The 22536-nt window shown below is 45.7% G+C and overlaps 1 protein-coding gene across 1 annotated transcript; it reads left to right on the top strand.

Annotated features, from left to right (window-relative positions):
- Positions 1-21373: 21373 nt before the first annotated feature.
- On the top strand, positions 21374-22177 carry LOC139383621 (brain acid soluble protein 1-like). The gene has a single exon (XM_071128172.1). It carries the CDS (start codon positions 21374-21376, stop codon positions 22175-22177), a length of 804 nt encoding a protein of 267 aa, XP_070984273.1.
- The last annotated feature ends 359 nt before the right edge of the window (positions 22178-22536 follow it).

Genomic DNA, 22536 nt, shown 5'->3' with positions numbered 1-22536 from the left:
GTGTATACCTGACAGAAGTGTATGAAGTGTCAATCATTGTTGAACCTATAGCCTACTGATCAAAAATATAAACGCAACATGCAACAATTTCAAATATTTTACAGTTCATATAAGGAAATCAGTCAATTTAAATAAATTCATTAGTCAGTAATCTATGGATTTCACATGACTGAGCAGGAGAGCAGCCAGTGTGACTGGTGCCTGGGAGGGCACAGACCCACTGGGGAGCCAGACCCAGCCAATCAGAATGAGTTTTTCCCCCACAAAAGGGCTTTATTACAGACAGAAATACTCCTCACTAACAGGGATGTAAATACATTTGTGCACAACATTTGAGAGAAATATGCTTTTTGTGCATATGCAACATTTCTGGGATCTTTTATTTCAGCTCGTGAAACATGGGACCAACACTTTACATGTTGCGTTTCTATATTTGTTCAGTACAGAATCACTCATGATGATTGCAGTCAAACTGCAGTGGTCTGAGGGGCTACGTCCGTTCTAGTGATACTATTTCTATTGTTGAGCCACTGTTGTTGTTGGGGGTAAATGACTAACTGGTTTAACATGAGGAGTAAAAAATAAAATAGCAGATCCATACCACATTGGGTGAGGCGGATTGCTGGAGAGTATGTTGAAGTTGAGGTTAAGAAAATATTTGTAAAATATATGCGAAGAAAAAATATATATACATGGGGCACAACAAGACGAAGACAAAGACGTCTGACTGCTACGCCATCTTGGATGATTGCTTCACCACCTAGTTTCCTGTGATATGAAAAGAGGGTTAGGTCTGAACGTGTCTGATAGGCTGGACCACTGTGAATACACCAGTCACACTAACACCCAAAACCTGACACACTGACACCTAAAACCTGATACACACCAGTCACACTGACACCTAAAACCTGACACACAGCCTCACAGTCAAATATGAAGCATTAGCTCCTGCTCTCTCTATATTTCTCTCTCTTGCGCTCTCTCTTTTGCTCTCTCTTTCTCTATATATATATATATATATATATTTCTCTCCATATTTCTCTCTCTCTCTCTCTCTCTCTCTCATAGATTTCTCCAGATTTCTCTGACATTATTTCTCTATCTTATTTCATCGTTGACAGTATGATATTGTTAGATTTGACACTAACAAGAGAGCCATTTCCTCACTAAAGCCAGTGTTATGATATTCAGGCCTACAGTGCCGTGCTTATTTTACTGAGGTACCGTACACTCCACAGGAACTCTGCAGTTATGGGAAAACAGCTCAGGAGATTTGCAGTTGTGCTGTAGTATGTCGTTCTCAGTAGATTCATTTGGCTGTGATTTAGGCCACCAGCGAAAGCAAGAGCAGCTCGTCTCATCTGAGGAATGCATATGGCTGCCTGCCAAAACATCTGATTTGTTAGAGATGAGCTCCAAAATCTACACAAACACACAAACAAACCCTCCTGGCAGACAAACAATATTTACGTCTGGGGCTCAACCTGTGCATGACAAGCACTCAGGTGAAACACTCAGGTGTGGGTGTGTTTGTGGTCTCTGCCCTACCTGGCAAATGCTGATAGCGACAGTGGCACACTTTGCTCTGTGCGGTAGCCCTTGTTTGGCCTAATTCATTCAACTGGAAGTCCTTCTTGGCCAGTTGGTGTAGTTCTCTTCTCCCCTCTCTGTTCTAGGTGTGCAGTGCACCACCAACCCATTCACTGCATATGGAAATACCAAACAACAAGCAATTTGGAGCTCAAATCTCTGTGTGTGCCTGTGAATGTGCCTGTGAATGTGCTTGTACTCGTGGGATTTTGAATGTATTTCCCTCCTACCCACGTACACAACAGTTAACAAACTCTTACATAATACTATACATCTCTAGTGTGTGTGTGTGTGTGAGTGTGTGTGTGTGTCTACCCATCCACCTACTCTCTGCAGACTGCATCCTCGCTCACACACAACCCTGCTTTTCTCAGCTCCACCACTGAGACGCAATCTGGCCTGGAAATAAATCTCTAGTAGAAATACTTCTTACTCGCCTTCCTGTATGAGATGTAACCCTTAGAGAATATGGAAACCAGGCTTCTGAGGGGAGGACGACTCATAATGGAATGGAGTGAATGGATTAGCGCCAACCACATGGAAACCACGTGTCTGATGTGCTCGATGTTATTCCATTTATTCCATTCCAGCCGTTACTTTTTGCCCATCCTCGGGGGCGTCCGAGTGGCACAGCGGTCGAAGGCACTGCATCTCAGTGCTTGAAGCATCACTACAGACACCCTGGTTCAAATCCAGGCTGTTTCACAACCGGCTATGATTCGGATTCCCAAAGGGTGGCGCAATTGGCCCAGCGTCGTCTGGGTTTGGCTGGGGTAGGTAGTCATTGTAAATAAGAATTTGTTCCTATTTAACTGACTTGTCTAGTTAAATAAAGGTTAAATATTTAAAAAATACAAATACCGACACAGTTACTGTTAAAAACGCATGACTGCGTCCCATTGTGATTCAATGAAAAGACATCACTAAACACATATTTCATTGCATCTTTTCTCTGTGATCTTGGTCAGTGGCTTCTGTATGTCTCCGCTATGTGCTGTTGTAAATACCAGGATGAAAAGAACAAAAGAAGGACAGAGAGTATGTAATCAAATGCTTCATCAAACTCTGTCTAATCAAATGCTCAGCGGTTGACAGTCGCCCCACCCTCTGCGTCCCAAATGGAACTCTATTCCCCATTTAGGTCTCTGTTCAAAAGTAGTGCACTATGTAGGGAATAGTGTACCATTTGAGAATCATGCACTGGGGCTGGACAAATGACCGGAGATAGTTAGCTAGCTACATGCCTGCCTGCCAGCCGGCCGGAACAGTAGGCTGTTGATTTTATTACTGTAACCAGATTCAGACAATTCTCATTAGACTGCAGAGTGAACAGAAGAGAGAGTGTATATTCAGGGAGCGAAGGGGAGATGCAGCACCGATGTAAACAGTCTCTTATCACATTACTGGAGCTGGAAAACTTCTGTCTGTCTGACAGGTGGGAAGAAAGGAATTCTAGGCAGGGGATCGTTGGTTTTTAGGGAGAGGCTATGATGGAGATCAATAAAGAGAGAGAGATGACTTTATTATCCCCAAGAGGACATGTTGGTGTGACAGAGCTCTTGTCCTGGTTAGGGTCAGAGAAGACCGACATGTTGGCTAAAAACGATCAAGGACCGACATGCACAGTATGTCTATATTTATATGACTGTGTGTCTAAGACAAACCTTTGACAATCCAGGACCAAGACCGTCATAGGCTGTCATAACACATCTTAACGTCAGTAGTCCTTGCACAGTCAGTCAGGGCTCTCTCTCAGCTTAAAGGTGATCCACTCCAGTAACAGCAGTATAGTCCCCTGATCACTTAGCCTGCTGCAAGCACCTCTCAGTTACCCTCTCTGCCCTGTCTCTGCACCTGGCTCTTTTCTCCTGCTACTGCTGTCTGCTGACCGAACCACCACCATTTTGTACTTTGATTGGCTGACTGACACCTCACCACCCACACGGGCTCGTCTCTGCTCCTCACAACAGCAGAGACATCCATTCTGTCCCTTGTAAATATTGAATCCTTCACTGCGTTGCCATGGCAGCTGCTGCGTTGCTGTCACAAGGTGTCCCTTGGGGATAACCTCGTCAATCTAGACATGATGACCCTGTATAGCTATGCTAGTCTAGGTTTGGAAATTGGAATTACCTCTCTCTTCTCCTCTTCTCTCTCGCTCTCTCTCTCTTCTCGTCTCTTCTCCTCTTCTCTCTCGCTCTCTCTCTCTCTTCTCGTCTCTTCTCCTCCTCTCTCTCTCGCTCTCTCTCTCTTCTCGTCTCTTCTCCTCTACTCTCTCTCTCGCTCTCTCTCTCTTCTCGTCTCTTCTCCTCTTCTCTCTCTCTCTCTCTCTCTCCCTCTCTCTCTCTCTCTCGTTCTTTTCTTCTTACCAGGTTTAGCAGGTTAATGCTAACACTGATTCCTTATCTAAATTTGTATTTTTGGGGAATTTTTGGAAATACTGTATGTGCACATAATAAGAGGCTGCTGAGGGGAGGACAGCTCATAATAATGGCTGGAATGGAGCGAATGGAAAGGCATCAAACATATGGAAACCATGTGTTTGATGTGTTCGATATCATTCCGTTATTTTGTTCCAGACATGACTATGAGCCCGTCCTCCCCATTTAAGGTGCCTGTGGTGGATATTGCATCATTGAATATGCACAAACCCTGAATTGTAAAAGGTTGAGACCTCTCTATCTTTGGGCTACAGTCGTTTGGAAAACAAACCTCAGTTTGAAGGTGATAGACCAGGGCTGTGTCCTGTCTCTGACCCGCAGGCTGTCTGTGTGTGTGTGTGTGTGTGTGTGTGTGTGTGTGTGTGTGTGTGTGTGTGTGTGTGTGTGTGTGTGTGTGTGTGTGTGTGTGTGTGTGTGTGTATATTTATATATACACGCAGAGGCTTGTCATGGAATGTGACCTAGCATCAATCTGTCCCAATAGATTTACAGCTCTTTCTCCGATTGTATTGTTTTCACAACACTGTCACCGCCCGGCGGCCATTTTAAGAGGGGAAATCTAGAATGGAAGGCCGGTGGGGCTGGGATACAGTCCTATGACGTAGGCATTGGAATCATACTATTACAAAGAGTGGCGGCCATAACCCACAGGAACATGTTTTACTCCTTCTATAATCTCAGTTCAGCAGTGATGATGGAACTGATCCTTATCTATTTACATTCCAAAGGAACATGTAACTAATGTTTTTTCTGACAGTTTAGGGACAGAATGGATGTCTCTGTTGTTGTGAGGAGAAGAGACGAGTCAGTGTGGTCTGACAGTTTAGGGACAGAATGGATGTCTCTGTTGTTGTGAGGAGAAGAGACGAGTCAGTGTGGTCTGACAGTTTAGGGACAGAATGGATGTCTCTGTTGTTGTGAGGAGAAGAGACGAGTCAGTGTGGTCTGACAGTTTAGGGACAAAATGGATGTCTCTGTTGTTGTGAGGAGAAGAGACGAGTCAGTGTGGTTGGAGTTATTTGTATTGGGCTGTGACGATGGTCTCAGGGGGAGTTACATTGATTGGTAGGAAAGATTTCAGGAGAGCTCGATAATACAGCTGGTTGTAAAATGCTGTCACCGAAATGTGACTATTATACAGACTATTATACTGTAGGTTATGGTATGTGGTTACAGTTACAGTTAGTTACAGTTAGATACAGTTAGTTAAAGTTAGATACAGTTAGATACAGTTAGTTACAGTTAGATACAGTTAGTTACAGTTGGTTACAGTTGATCCATTCAGAATTAGACATGGTCTTTTTTGTGTTTCATGATCAATACAGTGCTTATTTTAGTGCTATAATGCACCATTTTTGTCCCCAACTTGATGGCACATCTGTATATTCCTAATCCGCACACATCTGTATATTCCTAATCCAGACAGATCATCAGTTAATGTCACGCATATCATGCTTCTGTGTGCCCATCAGGCATTACCAGTTCTGTTAAATGCAACTTCCACTCTCTTGCTGACTGTAGAACTATACACAGGGGAAATACGTCTAGGGTAGTGGTTCCCAACCCTTTTAGGTTAGTGTACCACCAAATGAGTTTTGCTCTGCCCGAGTACCCCTGAAGTACATCCCTCATGTGCATTTTACCTATGGTCTCATGAGTCTTCTCAAGTACCACCTATGGATTGACCAAGTACCCCAGGTTCCTAGTACCTGGTACCTAGTAATGGTCTAGAGAACTAAGGTATTGGTATCATGTATTTTACCCCAGCTGCTGTAATATATTAGAGACTGTGTGTGTCAGCTGGACTGATCCTTAAGACTGTATGTAGACCAGGATATTGTCTGTGTACTGACACACACGGTGTGGTTGACGCATGTACAGTGTGTGTTTTGTTAAAAGGCTGCTCTCCCTCTGACCTCCAAGCTCCATATCCAGCCAATCAGGCCGACAGATGGACGAAGAGATGGACGCTGAGCTCTGGTAGTGAGTGGAGGGGTGGGGCAGGGGGTGTGTGTGAGGATGGGTGGGAGGAGTTTTTTATTTGTTTCCGTTTGGGAGCTTGTCACAAGTGACACTGACGCTTCCTGAACTAGAGACTGCCATTCTACCTGATATTTATATTATCAGCATGTGTAACTATTCTCGTCCTCCTCTTCTGAGGAGGAGTAGTAAGAAGGATCGGAGGACCAATGCGCAGCGTGGTAAGTGTCCATATTGTATTTATTATATGAACACAAAACAAAAACAACGAGAACGAAACGAAACAATCTCAATCAGAGACAACTAACGACACCTGCCTCTGATTGAGAACCATACCAGGCCAAACGCAAAATACAACATAGAAAAACAAACATAGACTGCTCACCCCAACTCACGCCCTGACCATACTAGGTGGGCATCTGGGTGGGCGCCTGTCCGCGGTGGCGGCTCTAGCGCGGGATGTGGACCCCACTTCACCATAGTTTTTCTCTGCCACTTTATCCGCCTCCATGGCCTCTTAAAAACGGCGACCCTCGCCGCCGACCTCGGACTGGGGACCCTAGCCCCGGGTCCCGAATGGACGGGAGATTCTGGCAGCACCGGACGGACGGGAGACTCCGGCAGCTCCGGAGTGAAGGGCGATTCTGGCTGCGCCGGCGTGACGGACGGCTCTGGCAGCTCCTGGCTGACTGACGGCTCTGGCAGCTCCTGGCTGACTGACGGCTTTGGCAGCTCCTGGCTGGCTGACGGCTCTGGCAGCTCCTGGCTGACTGACGGCTCTGGCAGCTCCTGACTGATAGGAGACTCTGGCAGCTCCTGACTGACAGGAGACTCTGGCAGCTCAGGACAGACGGGAGACTCTGACAGTGCTGGGCAGGAGGAAGACTCTGGCAGCACTGGACAGGCGGAAGCACCTGTAGGAAGGAGACGGAGAGACAGCCTGCAGAGTTCTGTCTTACTATCCAGGTCTGTGCCCAAACAATTTCCACCTTTCCAGAAAAATGAGAGGGCCTGGGGAATGGGAGTGGAGCAAGGCACTGCAGGGCCTGGATTAACCTCTACATCACCAGAGGAACAGAGGAGAAGAAGGATAAGGGTATGGCTAAGGGCTATAAGAACTGGTCGTCTAGTACGGTCAGAACAGAGAGTAAAAGGAGCAGGTTTTATGCATAATGTACAGACAAAGGTATGGTAGGATGTGAATACAGTTAAGGTAAACCTAGGCATGACGATGAGAGAGCTATTGTCTCTAGAGACATCAATTAAACCAGGTGAGGTCAATGCATGTGTGGGAGGTGGGACAAGAGGGTTAGCTGAGGCATATTGAGCAGGGCTGGAGGCTCTACAGTAAAATAAGACAATTTGAGCTTCTACTTTTAAAAATCCACCTTTCCAGAAACAAGTCTCTCACCGTTGCCGCTTGCTATCGGCCACCTTCTGACCCCAGCTGTGCCCTGGACACCATATGTGAATTGATTGCCCCACATATATCTTCAGAGCTTGTGCTGTTAGGTGACCTAAACTGGGACATACAACAATCTAAGCTTGATGCCCTCAATCTCACACAAATTATCAATGAACCTACCAGGTACAACCCCAAATCCGTAAACACAGGCATCCTCATCGATATCTGCTGTCTTCAACCAGGATCTCAGCGATCACTGCCTCTGTTAAGGTGCGTGAATGAGGACCCAAAAGCGAACTAACTTAAACAGAGCTTCTTTAATAACTAAACATAGGTAGGCTCAGATAGACCGGCAGATTCCGACAGGACAGGACAAGGTTACAGCAAACATGACGATAGTCTGGCTCAGGCATGAAACACAACAAACAAGAATCCGACAAGGACAGGAACAGAAACAGAGAGAGATATAGGGACCTAATCAGAGGGAAAAAGGGAACAGGTGGGAAACGGGGTGAATGGGTAGTCAGAGGAGACAAGGAACAGCTGGGGGAAAGCGGGGGAGAAAAGGTAACCTAACAACGACCAGCAGAGGGAGACAGGGTGAAGGGAAAGGACAGAGACAAGACACAACATGACAGTACATGACAGTACCCCCCCACTCACCGAGCGCCTCCTGGCGCACTCGAGGAGGAAACCTGGCGGCAACGGAGGAAATCCTCGATCAGCGCACGGTCCAGCACGTCCCGAGAGGGAACCCAACTCCTCTCCTCAGGACCGTACCCCTCCCAATCTACGAGGTACTGGTGACCACGGCCCCGAGGACGCATGTCCAAAATTCTACGGACCCTGTAGATGGGTGCGCCCTCGACAAGGATGGGGGGGGGGGGGGGAAGACGAGCGGGGGCGCGAAGGACGGGCTTGATGCAGGAGACATGGAAGACCGGGTGGACGCGACGAAGGTATCGCGGAAGAAGAAGTCGAACTGCGACAGGATTAATGACCCGAGAAATACGGAACGGACCAATGAACCGCGGGGTCAACTTGCGAGAAGCCGTCTTAAGGGGAAGGTTCTGAGTGGAGAGCCAAACTCTCTGACCGCGACAATATCTAGGACTCTTAATTCTACGCTTATTAGCAGCCCTCACAGTCTGCGTCCTATAACGGCAAAGTGCAGACCTGACCCTCTTCCAGGTGCGCTCGCAACGTTGGACAAAAGCCAGAGCGGAGGGGACGCTGGACTCGGCGAACTGAGATGAGAACAGCGGAGGCTGGTACCCGAGGCTACTCTGAAAAGGAGATAGCCCGGTCGCAGACGAAGGAAGCGAGTTGTGGGCGTATTCTGCCCAGGGGAGCTGTTCTGACCAAGACGCAGGGTTACGAAAAGAAAGACTGCGTAAGATGCGACCAATAGTCTGATTGGCCCGTTCTGCTTGACCGTTAGACTGGGGGTGAAAGCCGGAAGAGAGACTGACGGAAGCCCCAATCAAACGGCAAAACTCCCTCCAAAATTGAGACGTGAATTGCGGACCTCTGTCCGAAACGACGTCTGACGGAAGGCCATGAATTCTGAAAACATTCTCGATGATGATTTGTGCCGTCTCTTTAGCAGAAGGAAGCTTAGCAAGGGGAATGAAATGAGCCGCCTTAGAGAACCTATCGACAACCGTAAGAATAACAGTCTTCCCCGCTGACGAAGGCAGTCCGGTGACAAAATCTAAGGCGATGTGAGACCACGGTCGAGAGGGAATAGGAAGCGGCCTGAGACGGCCGGCAGGAGGAGAGTTACCGGACTTAGTCTGCGCGCAGACCGAACAAGCAGCCACGAAACGACGCGTGTCATGCTCCCGGGTGGGCCACCAAAAACGCTGGCGAATGGAAGCAAGCGTACCCCGAACGCCAGGGTGGCCGGCTAACTTGGCAGAGTGAGCCCACTGAAGAACGGCCAGACGAGTAGGAACGGGAACGAAAAGAAGGTTCCTAGGACAAGCGCGCGGCGACGGAGTGTGAGTGAGCGCTTGTTTTACCTGCCTCTCAATTCCCCAGACAGTCAACCCGACAACACGCCCCTCAGGGAGAATCCCCTCGGGGTCAGTGGAGGCTACTGAAGAACTGAAGAGACGAGACAAAGCATCAGGCTTGGTGTTCTTAGAGCCCGGACGATAAGAAATCACGAACTCGAAACGAGCGAAAAACAGCGCCCAACGCGCCTGACGCGCATTAAGTCGTTTGGCAGAACGGATGTACTCAAGGTTCCTATGGTCAGTCCAAACGACAAAAGGAACGGTCGCCCCCTCCAACCACTGTCGCCATTCGCCTAGGGCTAACCGGATGGCGAGCAGTTCGCGGTTACCCACATCATAGTTACGTTCCGACGGCGACAGGCGATGAGAAAAATACGCGCATGGGTGGACCTTGTCGTCAGAGAGGGAGCGCTGAGAAAGGATGGCTCCCACGCCCACCTCTGACGCGTCAACCTCGACAACAAACTGTCTAGAGACGTCAGGTGTAACAAGGATAGGAGCGGATGTAAAACGATTCTTGAGGAGATCAAAAGCTCCCTGGGCGGAAACGGACCACTTAAAGCACGTCTTGACAGAAGTAAGGGCTGTGAGAGGAGCTGCCACCTGACCGAAATTACGGATGAAACGACGATAGAAGTTCGCGAAGCCGAGAAAGCGCTGCAGCTCGACGCGTGACTTAGGGACGGGCCAATCAATGACAGCTTGGACCTTAGCGGGATCCATCTTAATGCCTTCAGCGGAAATAACAGAACCGAGAAATGTGACGGAGGAGGCATGAAAAGTGCACTTCTCAGCCTTCACAAAAAGACAATTCTCTAAAAGGCGCTGGAGGACACGTCGAACGTGCTGAACATGAATCTGGAGTGACGGTGAAAAAATCAGGATATCGTCAAGGTAAACGAAAACAAAGATGTTCAGCATGTCTCTCAGGACATCATTGACTAATGCCTGAAAGACAGCTGGAGCGTTAGCGAGGCCGAAAGGAAGAACCCGGTATTCAAAGTGCCCTAACGGAGTGTTAAACTCCGTCTTCCACTCGTCCCCCTCCCTGATGCGCACGAGATGGTAAGCGTTACGAAGGTCCAACTTAGTGAAAAACCTGGCTCCCTGCAGGATCTCGAAGGCTGAAGACATAAGAGGAAGCGGATAACGATTCTTCACTGTTATGTCATTCAGCCCTCGATAATCTATGCAGGGGCGCAGAGACCCGTCCTTCTTCTTGACAAAAAAAAACCCCGCTCCGGCGGGAGAGGAGGAGGGGACTATGGTACCGGCGTCAAGAGCTACAGACAAATAATCTTCGAGAGCCTTACGTTCGGGAGCCGACAGAGAGTATAGTCTACCCCGGGGGGGGGTGGTTCCCGGAAGGAGATCAATACTACAATCATACGACCGGTGTGGAGGAAGAGAGGTGGCCCTGGACCGACTGAACACCGTGCGCAGATCGTGATATTCCTCCGGCACCCCTGTCAAATCACCAGGCTCCTCCTGTGAAGAAGAGACAGAGGAAACAGGAGGGATAGCAGACATTAAACATTTCACATGACAAGAGACGTTCCAGGAGAGGATAGAATTACTAGACCAATTAATGGAAGGATTATGACAAACTAGCCAGGGATGGCCCAAAACAACAGGTGTAAAAGGTGAACGAAAAATTAAAAAAGAAATGGTTTCACTATGATTACCAGAAACAGTGAGGGTTAAAGGTAGCGTCTCACGCTGAATCCTGGGGAGAGGACTACCATCCAGGGCGAACAAGGCCGTGGGCTGCTTTAACTGTCTGAGAGGAATGTCATGTTCCCGAGCCCAGGTCTCGTCCATAAAACAGCCCTCCGCCCCAGAGTCTATTAAGGCACTGCAGGAAGCTGACGAACCGGTCCAGCGTAGATGGACCGACAAGGTAGTGCAGGATCTTGAAGGAGAGACAGGAGTAGTAGCGCTCACCAGTAGCCCTCCGCTTACTGACGAGCTCTGGCCTTTTACTGGACATGAAGTGACAAAATGACCAGCGGAACCGCAATAGAGACAGAGGCGGTTGGTGATTCTCCGTTCCCTCTCCTTAGTCGAGATGCGGATACCTCCCAGCTGCATGGGCTCAGCACCCGAGCCGGCAGAGGAAGATGGTAGTGATGCGGAGAGGGAGGCGACGGAGAGCGCGAGCTCCTTTCCACGAGCTCGGTGACGAAGATCAACCCGTCGCTCAATGCGAATAGCGAGTTCAATCAAGGAATCCACGCTGGAAGGAACCTCCCGGGAGAGAATCTCATCCTTTACCTCTGCGCGGAAACCCTCCAGAAGACGAGCGAGCAAGGCCGGCTCGTTCCAGCCACTGGAGACAGCAAGAGTGCGAAACTCAATAGAGTAGTCTGTTATGGATCGATTGCCTTGACATAGGGAAGACAGGGCCCTGGAAGCCTCCTCCCCAAAAACAGATCGATCAAAAACCCGTATCATCTCCTCCTTAAAGTCCTGATACTGGTTAGTACACTCAGCCCTTGCCTCCCAGATTGCCGTGCCCCACTCACGAGCCCGTCCAATAAGGAGAGATATGACGTAGGCGACACGAGCAGTGCTCCTGGAGTAAGTGTTGGGCTGGAGAGAAAACACAATATCACACTGGGTGAGGAACGAGCGGCATTCAGTGGGCTCCCCAGAGTAACACGGCGGGTTATTGATTCTGGGCTCCGGAGATTCGAAAGCCCTGGAAGTGGCCGGTGGATCGAGGCGGAGATGGTGAACCTGTTCTGTGAGGTTGGAGACTTGGGTGGCCAGGGTCTCAACGGCATGTCGAGCAGCAGACACTTCCTGCTCGTGTCTGCCTAGCATCGCTCCCTGGATCCCGACGGCTGAGTGGAGAGGATCCGAAGTCGCTGGGTCCATTCTTGGTCGGATTCTTCTGTTAAGGTGCGTGAATGAGGACCCAAAAGCGAACTAACTTAAACAGAGCTTCTTTAATAACTAAACATAGGTAGGCTCAGATAGACCGGCAGATTCCGACAGGACAGGACAAGGTTACAGCAAACATGACGATAGTCTGGCTCAGGCATGAAACACAACAAACAAGAATCCGACAAGGACAGGAACAGAAACAGAGAGAGATATAGGGACCTAATCAGAGGGAAAAAGGGAACAGGTGGGAAACGGGGTGAATGGGTAGTCAGAGGAGACAAGGAACAGCTGGGGGAAAGCGGGGGAGAAAAGGTAACCTAACAACGACCAGCAGAGGGAGACAGGGTGAAGGGAAAGGACAGAGACAAGACACAACATGACAGTACATGACAGCCTCATTGCTTGCGTACGTAATGGTCAGCGATCAAACGACCACCCCTCATCACTGTCAAACGCTCCTTAAAACACTTCAGCGAGCAGGCCTTTCTAATCAACCTGGCCCAGGTATCCTGGAAGGATATTGACCTAATGCCTGGTTATTCTTTAAAAGCGCTTTCCTCACAATCTTAAATGAGCATGCCCCATTCAAAAAATGTAGAACCAGGAACAGATTTGGCCCGTTGTTCACTCCAGACCTGACTGCCCTTGACCAGCACAAAAACATCCTGTGGCGTACGACATTAGCACCCCACGATATGCAACTTTTCAGGGACGTTAGGAACCAATATACACAGGCAGTTAGGAAAGCAAAGGCTAGATTTTTCAAACATAAATTTGCATCCTGCAGCACAAACTCCAAAATGTTCTGGGACACCCCCTCTTCAAAGGGGGAGACACTCTAGACCCAAACTGCTACAGACCTATATCTATCCTACCCTGCCTTTCTAAGTTCTTCGAAAGCCAAGTCAACAAACAGATCACCCACCATTTCGAAACCCACCGTACCTTCTCCGCTATGCAATCTGGTTTCCAAGCTGTCATGGGTGCACCTCAGCCATGCTCAAGGTCCTAAACGATATCATAACCGCCATCAATAAGAGATTCATCAACCTGGCCAAGGATTTCGACTCTGTCAATCACCACATCCTAATTAGCAGACTCAACATTCTTGGTTTCTCAAATGACTACCTCGCCTGGTTCACCAACTATTTCTCAGATAGAGTTCAGTGTGTCAAATCGGAGGGCCTGTTGTCCGGACCTCTGGCAGTCTCTACGGAGCTGCCACAGGTTTCAATTCTCGGGCTGACTCTTTTCTCTGTATACATCAATGACGTCGCTCTTGCTGCTGGGGATTCTCTAATCCACCTCTACGCAGACGACACCATTCTGTATACTTCTGGCGCTTCTTTGGACACTGTGTTAACTAACCTCCAGACGCACTTCAATGCCATACAACTCTCCTTCCGTGGCCTCCAACTGCTCTTAAATGCAAGTAAAACTTGCTCTTCAACCGATCGCTGCCCGCACCCGCCCACCTGTCCAGCATCACTACTCTACTACAAATACTATAAATACCTAGATGTCTGGTTAGACTGTAAACTCTCCTTCCAGACTCACATTAATCTTCTCCAATCCAAAATGTAATCTATAATTGGCTTCCTATTTCACAACAAAGCATCCTTCACTCATGCTGCCAAACATACCTTCGTAAAACTGACCATCCTGCCGATCCTTGACTTCAGCGACGTCATTTACAAAATAGCCTCCAACACTCTACTCAGCAAATTATATGCAGTCTATCACAGTGCCATCCGTTTTGTCACCAAAGCCCCATATACTACCCACCACAGCAACCGGTATTCTCTCGTTGGTTAGCCCTCGCTTCATATTCGACGCCAAACACACTGGCTCCAGGTCATCTATAAGTCTTTTTTAGGTAAAGCCCAGCCTTATCTCAGCTCATTGGTCACCATAGCAGCACCCACCCGTTGCACGCGCTCCAGCAGGTATATTTCACTGGTCAACCCAAAGCCAATTCCTCCTTTGGCCGCCTTTCCTTCCAGTTCTCTTCTGCCAATGGCTGGAACGAATTGCAAGAATCACTGAAGCTGGAGACTGTCATGCCCTGACCTTAGAGCTTTTTATGTCTCTTTTTGGGGTTTGGTCAGGGTGTGATTTGGGTGGGCATTCAATGTTCTATTTTCGATGTTTTCTATTTCTTTGTTTTGGCCGGGTATGATTCTCAATCAGGGACAGCTGTCTATCGTTGTCTCTGATTGGGAACCATACTTAGGTAGCCCTTTTCCCTCCTTTCTGTGTTGGAAGTTAACTTTGTTTGTGGCACTTAGCCCTTAAGCTTCACAATTGTTTTTGTATGGTTTATTGTTTTTGTCGGCGTCTTCCTAATAAAAAGGAATATGTACGCTCACAACGCTGTGCTTTGGTCCTCTTCATTCGACGTCTGTGACAGAGACCCATATCTCCCTCACTAACTTTAAGCACCAGCTGTCAGAGCAGCTCGCAGATCACTGCACCGGTACATAGCCCATCTGTAAATAGCCCATCCAACTACCTCATCCCCATACTGTTATTTATTTATTTGCTCCTTTGCACCCCAGTATCTCTACATGTACAGTCATCTTCTGCACATCTATCACTCCAGTGTTTAATTGCTATATTGTAATTATTTCACTACTATGGCCTATTTATTGCCTTACCTCCCTTATCCTACCTCTTTTGCACACACTGTATATAGACTATTTTTCTCTATTGTGTTATTGACTGTATGTTTTTTTATTCCATGTGTAACTCTGTGTTTGTGTCACACTGCTATGCTTTATCTTGGCCAGGTCGCAGTTGTAAATGAGAACTTGTTCTCAACTAGCCTACCTGGTTAAATAAAGGTGAAATACATTTTAAAAAGTCACAGCACTGTCCCAAATGGCACCCTATATAGAGCTGCGAGGAGTAACAGCGTAACCTATTTTGCTAGCTACCATGACAAAGACCAAAGCCAGTGGGAGTACCTTTGAGGACAGTGGTGTCTCTCTATCACACATGAAGGATCTTTTAAACAAACAAAATTAGTTCCACAAGCAGTTGTTACAACAACAAGAAAATAGCTTAAAGTGTTTTGTCCAAATACTGGTGGAGTCAACTAATAAAAGAATGGACGACCTGACCAGAGCAGTACAGGACCTGAACAGTTTTCAGTTCTTCCAGGGTCAGCTCGATGAGTTGAAACCAGAGAACGGCAAGTTGACAGCAATCTGTAAGTCATTGAGAGAGGACATCAGTTCTGTGTGTGAATCCATGATAACAATGATGGATTAATCAGATAAATTTTATTTTATTTTATTTAACCTTTAACCAGGAACGGCACATTGAGATTAAAATCTATTTTTCAAGAGCGCCCTGGCCAACATTACAGACATGACAAAATACAGACAGACAACATGAAAAACTACAAGTAATCTAGTAAAAAAACATTAAATTCACAAGAGTATAAAACAGCAAATTAAAAACATTGACAGGTCAGGGAATCAGCCTCAAAATCCTTCATCAGTGATTTAAAAACACCAATCGGGACAAGTTCTTCCAGTTTAAAAGTATTTTGTAAGGTGTTCCAAGACGATGGCGCACAGTACATAAAAGCCCTTTTACCAAATTCAGTTCGGACATTTGGAACAGTTAGCAGGATAAAGTCAAGCGAACGAAGAGAGTACCCACCACACATTTCTGAACAATAAAAATGCCCAAATAAAAAGGTAGTAAACCCAAAATGGCTTTGTAAATAAAAGTATACCAGTGACTGAGCCTACGAGTGACTAGAGAAGGCCAGCCAACCCTGGTATACAAAGTGCAGTGGTGCGTAAGGGTTTTGCAGTTTAAAATAAATCTCAAAGTGCCATGGTGTGTCAATTGATCTCAAACACTGAGTGGAAGCATTCATATATAAAATATCCCCATAGTCTAGTAAAGGCATAAATGTTGCTGATACTAGCCTCCTTCTGGCTTCAAAAGAAAAACAGGCCTTATTCCTAAAATAAAATCCCAATTTCAGCTTCAATTTTTTTGTAAGTTGTTGAATATGCAATTTAAAAGAGAGGCCGTCATCAATTAAAATTCCAAGATATTTATATGAGGTTACAACCTCAATCTGACAGGTAGTAATAGGTGAAAGGTTCAGAGGTCTATTTCTTGCATTAGAAAACACCATTAGTTTAGTTTTCTTAGTATTGAGGATAAGCTTCAATTGACACAAAGTATGTTGAACAGTATAAAAAGCAGTTTGCATGTTCTGGAAAGCTTTTGTAAGAGACGATACACAATAGTAAATAACAGTATCATCAGCATAAAAATGAAGTTGTGCATTTTGGACATTTTTGTCTAAATAATTTATATAAATATTGAATAAGAAAGGACCAAGTACAGAGCCTTGGGGCACACCATTCAAGACAGACAATTTAACAGACATAAGCTCATCAAATTGAGTGCACTGAGTTCTATCAGACAGATAGTTAGCAAACCATGCAACTGCATGCTCCGAAAGACCTACACTCGACAATCTCTGCCTTAGTATAGCATGATCAACTGTATCAAACGCCTTAGAGAGATCAATAAAAAGTGAGACGCAGTGCTGTTTTTTGTCAATGGCTTCAGTGATATCATTTAAAACTTTCATGGCTGCTGTAATTGTGCTATGCTTCTTCCTGAAGCCCGATTGGTACATTGATAAAAGAGAGTTAGTAAATAAAAACTATTTTAGCTGTTCACTTACAAGGGTTTCAAGTATTTTCACCAGGGGTGACAGCTTTGAGATTGGCCTATAATTATTTAAAAGAGCTGGATCTCCCCCTTTTAAAAGTGGTAGGACAAATGCTGATTTCCAGATCTTTGGAATTTCATTACATTCCAGGGTTAGATTGAACAGAGATGTAAGTGGTTCAGCTATGAAATCAGCTGCCAGGTTTAAAAAGCAGGGATCCAAAAGATCAGGACCTGCAGGCTTTCTCTGATCTAAGGATTTCAAGGGACAATCAAGTGACATTTAAGTGACACTGACAACATGGTCGTGGACGGAATTACAGAATCTCCACATGAGACCTGGACGGAGTCTGAGGACAAAGTAAGGGAAATGATCTCTGAGAAATTGTAGATGGACCACAGGAAGATTGAAGTGGAGTGCGCCCACAGGACTGGAAAACCCACCACATGCCTGTTGACAGGCCCAGGCCGACAGTGGTCAAGTTCCTGAGGTTCAAGGACAAGGTAGCTGTTCTGGAAAAAGCCAAGAACTTGAGAGGAAAGATTATCTTCTTCAATGAGGACTATCCTGAAGCTGTGCGCCAGAAGAGGAAAGAACTGATCTCACCCATGAAAGCTGCCAGAGTGAGTGGGGACATTGCTTACATCTGCTATGACAGGTTCATTGTCCACCCACCCTCCCAGAAGCCTGTGGGAGATGAGAGAGCCAAGCTTATGGGTTCATAGCTTCAACCCAGCAGAACACACTTACACACACACCAATTGATTAAAAAAAAGATATTGCTTTGTCTGCTCTTTTCGCTATTATGTCTATCTCTGATTAGTTACCCAGGAAAGGGCTGAAAATAGCCCATATTAATATATGTAGCCTTAGAAATAAGGGTCATGAAATCAGTAACTTGCTAACATCAGACAACATTCTTATATTAGCCATTTCTGAGACTCACTTAGATAATTCATTTGATGATACAGCAGTAAGAATACAAGGATATAACATCTATAGAAGAGACATAAATGCTTATGGGTGACGTGTTGCTGTATATATTCAGACCCATATCCCTGTAATGCTTTAGAAAAGATCTCATGTCACATGTCATTGAAGTGTTGTGGTTGCAGGTTCACTTGGTACATCTAAAGCATTTTCTTTTGGGGTGTTGCTTTAGGCCACCAAGTGTAAACAGTCAGTGTCTAAATAATATGTGTGGAATGCTTGATAGTGTATGTGATGTTAACAGAGAGGTCTACTTTCTTGGGGACCTGAATATTGACTGGTTTTCATCAAGCTGTCTGTAACCAGTGCCTGTAATCTGGTTCAGGTTATTAATCAATCTACCAGGGTGTTTACAAACACTACAGGAACAAGATCATCCACTTGTATCGATCACATTTTTACTAATACTATAGAACTCTGTTCTAATGCTGTATTTGTACCCATTGGAGTACAATGATCACAATACAGTGATCACAATACAATGGTCACAATACAATGATCACAATACAATGGCTATATCCAGGAAAGCCAAAGTTCCAACAGCTGGGACTAAAATAGTGTATAAGAGATTATACAAAAGATGCTGTGACTCTTGCTGTGACTCTTATGTGGATGATGTTAATTAACAAATATGTGTTGGTCTGATGTGATTAATGAGGAGCATCGAGACGGTGCACTTTATGAATTTATGAAATTGCTTCTTCCAATTATTGATAAACATGCACCTGTTAAGAAACTGACTGTTAGAACTGTTAAGGCTCCATGGATTGAAGAGGAATTTAAAAACTGTATGGTTGAAAGAGATAGGGATAATGGAGTGGTGAATAAGTCTGGCTGCACATTTGACTGGCTGGCTTACTGCAAATTGAGAAATGATTTGACTAAACTCAACAAAAAGAAGAAACTGTATTATGAAGGCCAGATCAATGATATAAAGAATGATGGAAAATAAATTTTGGAGAATTTTAAATCAAATGATGGGCAGAAAGACAAATTCAACTCCATCTTTTATTGAATCAGATGGCTTATTCATCACAAAACCATTTGATGTTGCCAATTATTTTAATGATTACTTCATTGGCAAAGTGGGAAATCTTAGTCAGGAAATGCCAACAACGAACAGTGAGCCCTCGTATTCATGCATAAAAAAACAAATAATGAAAGAAAACCATTGCAAGTTTGAATTTTGTCAAATCAGTGTGGGAGAGGTGGAAAGATGACTGTTATTGATCAATAATGACAAACCTCCTGGCAATGACAACTTAGATGGAAAGCTACTGAGGATGGTAGCTGACTCTATAACCACTCCTATCTGTCATATCTTTAATCTGAGCATAGAGGACAGACTTTGTCCTCAGACCTGGAGGGAAGCCAAAGTCATTCCGCTACCCAAAAGTGGTAAAGTGGCCTTTACTGGTTCTAACAGCAGACCTATCAGCTTGCTGCCAGCTCTTACCAAACTGTTGGGAAAAATGGTGTTTGACCAAATACAATGCTATTTCTCTGTTTACAAATTAACAATAGACTTTCGGCATGCTTATAGAGAAGGGCACTCAACATCTACTGCACTGACACAAATGACTGATGATTGGTTGAAAGAAATGAATACTAAGAAGATTGTGGGAGCTGTACTGTTTCGATTTCAGTGTAGCCTTTGATATTATTGACCATAACTTGTTGTTGAAAAAACTTCTGTGTTATGGCTTTTCAACCTCTGCCATATCATGGATTCGGAGCTATCTATCTTATAGAACTCAAAGTGTTTTCTTTAATGGAAGCTTCTCTAATGTCAAACATGTAAAGTGTGGTGTACCGCAGGGCAGCTCTCTAGGCCCTCTATTTTCTATTTTTACCAATGACCTGCCACTGGCATTTAACAAAACATGTGTGTCCATATGTGCTGATGAGTCAACCAAATACGCATCAGCAACCACAGCTAATGAAGTCACTGAAATCTTTAACAAAGACTGTTTTGGAATGGGTGGTCAGTAGTAAACTTGTCCTGAACATCTCTAAAACTAAGAGCATTGTATTCGGTACAAATCATTCCCTAAGTTCTAGACCTCAGCTGAATCTGGTAATGAATGGTGTGGCTGTTGAACAAGTATCCGTAATAAAGAGATGCTCTGCTTTTTTGACACCACACAAGCAAGTTCTGCAGGCCATAGTTTGATCTAATCTTGATTATTGTCCAGTTGTGTGGTCAGGTGCTGCAAGGAAAGACCTAGTTAAGCTGCAGCTGGCCCTGAACAGAGTGGCAAGTCATGCTTTTCATTGTAATCAGAGGGCTGACATAAATACTATGCCAGTCTCTCTTGGCTAAGAGTTGAGGAGAGACTGACTGCATCACCTCTTCTTTTTATAAGAAACATTAATGTGTTGAAAATCAAATTGTTTGCATAGTCAACTTACACACAGCTCTGACACAGACCCTTACCCCAGCTGTTCATGTCTATTAACATTCTGTATTATGTAATGTTTCATGTTTTGTGGGGACCCCAGGAAGAGTAACTGCTGCTTTTGCAATAGCTAGTGGGGATGCTAATAAAATACCAAATACATATAGTGCACTACTTTGAGGGCCCTGGTCAAAAGAAGCACACTATATAGGGTACCATTTGGGACGAAGACACTAACACAGTTTAATTATAGACGAGCTGCCACCACTTCTCATCTGTGTCCAGAAACATCAAACCCTTGCTGATAGATAGATGGACTAATTTAGCTTCAGCTCCTGAGTGGCACTGAGGTCTAAGGCACTGCATCTCAGTGCTAGAGACGTCACCACAGACCCTGATTCGATTCCATGCAGTATAAACAACCGGTCATGATTGGGAGTCCCATAGGGCAGCCCACAATTGGCCCAGCATCGTCCGGGTTTGGATTTGGCCGGGGTAGGCAGTCATTGTAAATAAGAATTTGTTCTTAACTGACTAAATAAAGGTTACATAAAATAAAAAGCTTGTACTTGCTATGACTGACTTTGTTGATAACTACTTTATTGAGGGAAGATGGATTTGCTATGACTGTGATATGTGGTTGTCTCACCTAGCTATCTTAAGATCAATGCACTAATTGTAAGCCGTTCTGGATAAGAGCGTCTGCTAAATTTCTTTCAGTACTCAGCCCACCAGCCCCTTTCTCAGCCAGCACAACAAGGATCACACAGCTCTCCATGGCAACACTATGCTTATTCATACCAAACATTACCCACATACACCTGCGCGTGGGACAAGCTAAGATACAATAAGTCATCTTGAAGGTGTCACAGCTCCAACTATGTAAAAATATTCTTAACCCACGCAATATATTAGAAGAAAATTAACCAGTGCCATGGCAATCTTTGAAGATGTTGCATCAGGTAAATCAGACTGATGGAATAAAGCTAATAACCAAATTGCCAAAGCGGGAGACCCTGAAGCATCAAGAAGACCCTCAAGCATCAAGAAGACCCTCAAGCATCAGGGAGACTCTCACGCATCAAGGAGACCTTCAAGCATCAGGGAGACCCTCAAGCATCAGGGAGCCCCTCAAGCATCAAGGAGCCCCTCAAGCATCAAGAAGACCCTCAAGCATCAAGAAGACCCTCAAGCATCAGGGAGACTCTGAAGCATCAAGGAGACCTTCAAGCATCAGGGATACCCTCAAGCATCAGGGAGCCCCTCAAGCATCAAGGAGCCCCTCAAGCATCGGGGAGATCCTGGAGCGTCAAGGAGACCCTGGAGCATCAAGGAGACCCTCAAGCATCAAGGAGACCCTCAAGCATCAGGGAGACCCTCAAATATCAGGGAGACCCTCGAACAACAAGGAGACCCTCAAGCATCAGGGAGACCCTCGACTAACAGGGAGACCTTCAAGCATCAGGGAGACCTTCAAGCATCAGGGAGACCCTCACTCATCAGGGAGACCCTGGAGTGTCAAGGAGACCCTGGAGCGTCAAGGTGTCCCTCAAGAATCAGGGAGACCCTTGAGCATCAGGGAGACCCTCAAGCGTCAGGGAGACCCTGGACCGTCAAGGAGACCCTTAAGCATCAAGGAGGCCCTTAAGCATCAGGGAGACCCTCGACCAACAGAGAGACCCTCAAGCATCAGGGAGACCCTAGACCAACAGGGAGAACCTCAAGCATTAGTTCATGATGAGAAGGGCATTTAAACCCAAACCCCTGTGTGTGATGATTGCGATCATACACTAGCATGGTGACAATTTCTCTTACACTCCTCTCTCTCTCTCTGTCTCTCTCGCTCTCTCTCTCCCTCTCTCTCTCACCCTCCTCTCTCTCTATCTCTCTCTCTCTCCCTCTCTCTCTCTCCTTCTGACAGTTTGAATAGGATCTAAGGCTCCAGAAATGAGTTCCACTGAGCAGTAGAATGCCTGACATTCCGTTTCCTGCAGTCAAAGTACCTAGTGGGTGGAATGATATTAATATTTTCCATAATTCATTAATTAATATTAATAATTAAAAACTATGCAGAAAATCTGGTGTTTCTATGTCAAACGGTTTTGTTGTATGT

The sequence above is a fragment of the Oncorhynchus clarkii genome, chromosome 25, assembly GCF_045791955.1.
Source record: "Oncorhynchus clarkii lewisi isolate Uvic-CL-2024 chromosome 25, UVic_Ocla_1.0, whole genome shotgun sequence".
Classification (NCBI taxonomy): domain Eukaryota; kingdom Metazoa; phylum Chordata; class Actinopteri; order Salmoniformes; family Salmonidae; genus Oncorhynchus; species Oncorhynchus clarkii.
This window is presented reverse-complemented; position numbering and strand designations above follow the sequence as displayed.

What these genes read in the sequence shown, in the direction of transcription:
- LOC139383621 (XM_071128172.1), top strand. Translation starts at nt 21,374, where the DNA reads ATGTTGCATCAGGTAAATCAGACTGATGGAATAAAGCTAATAACCAAA.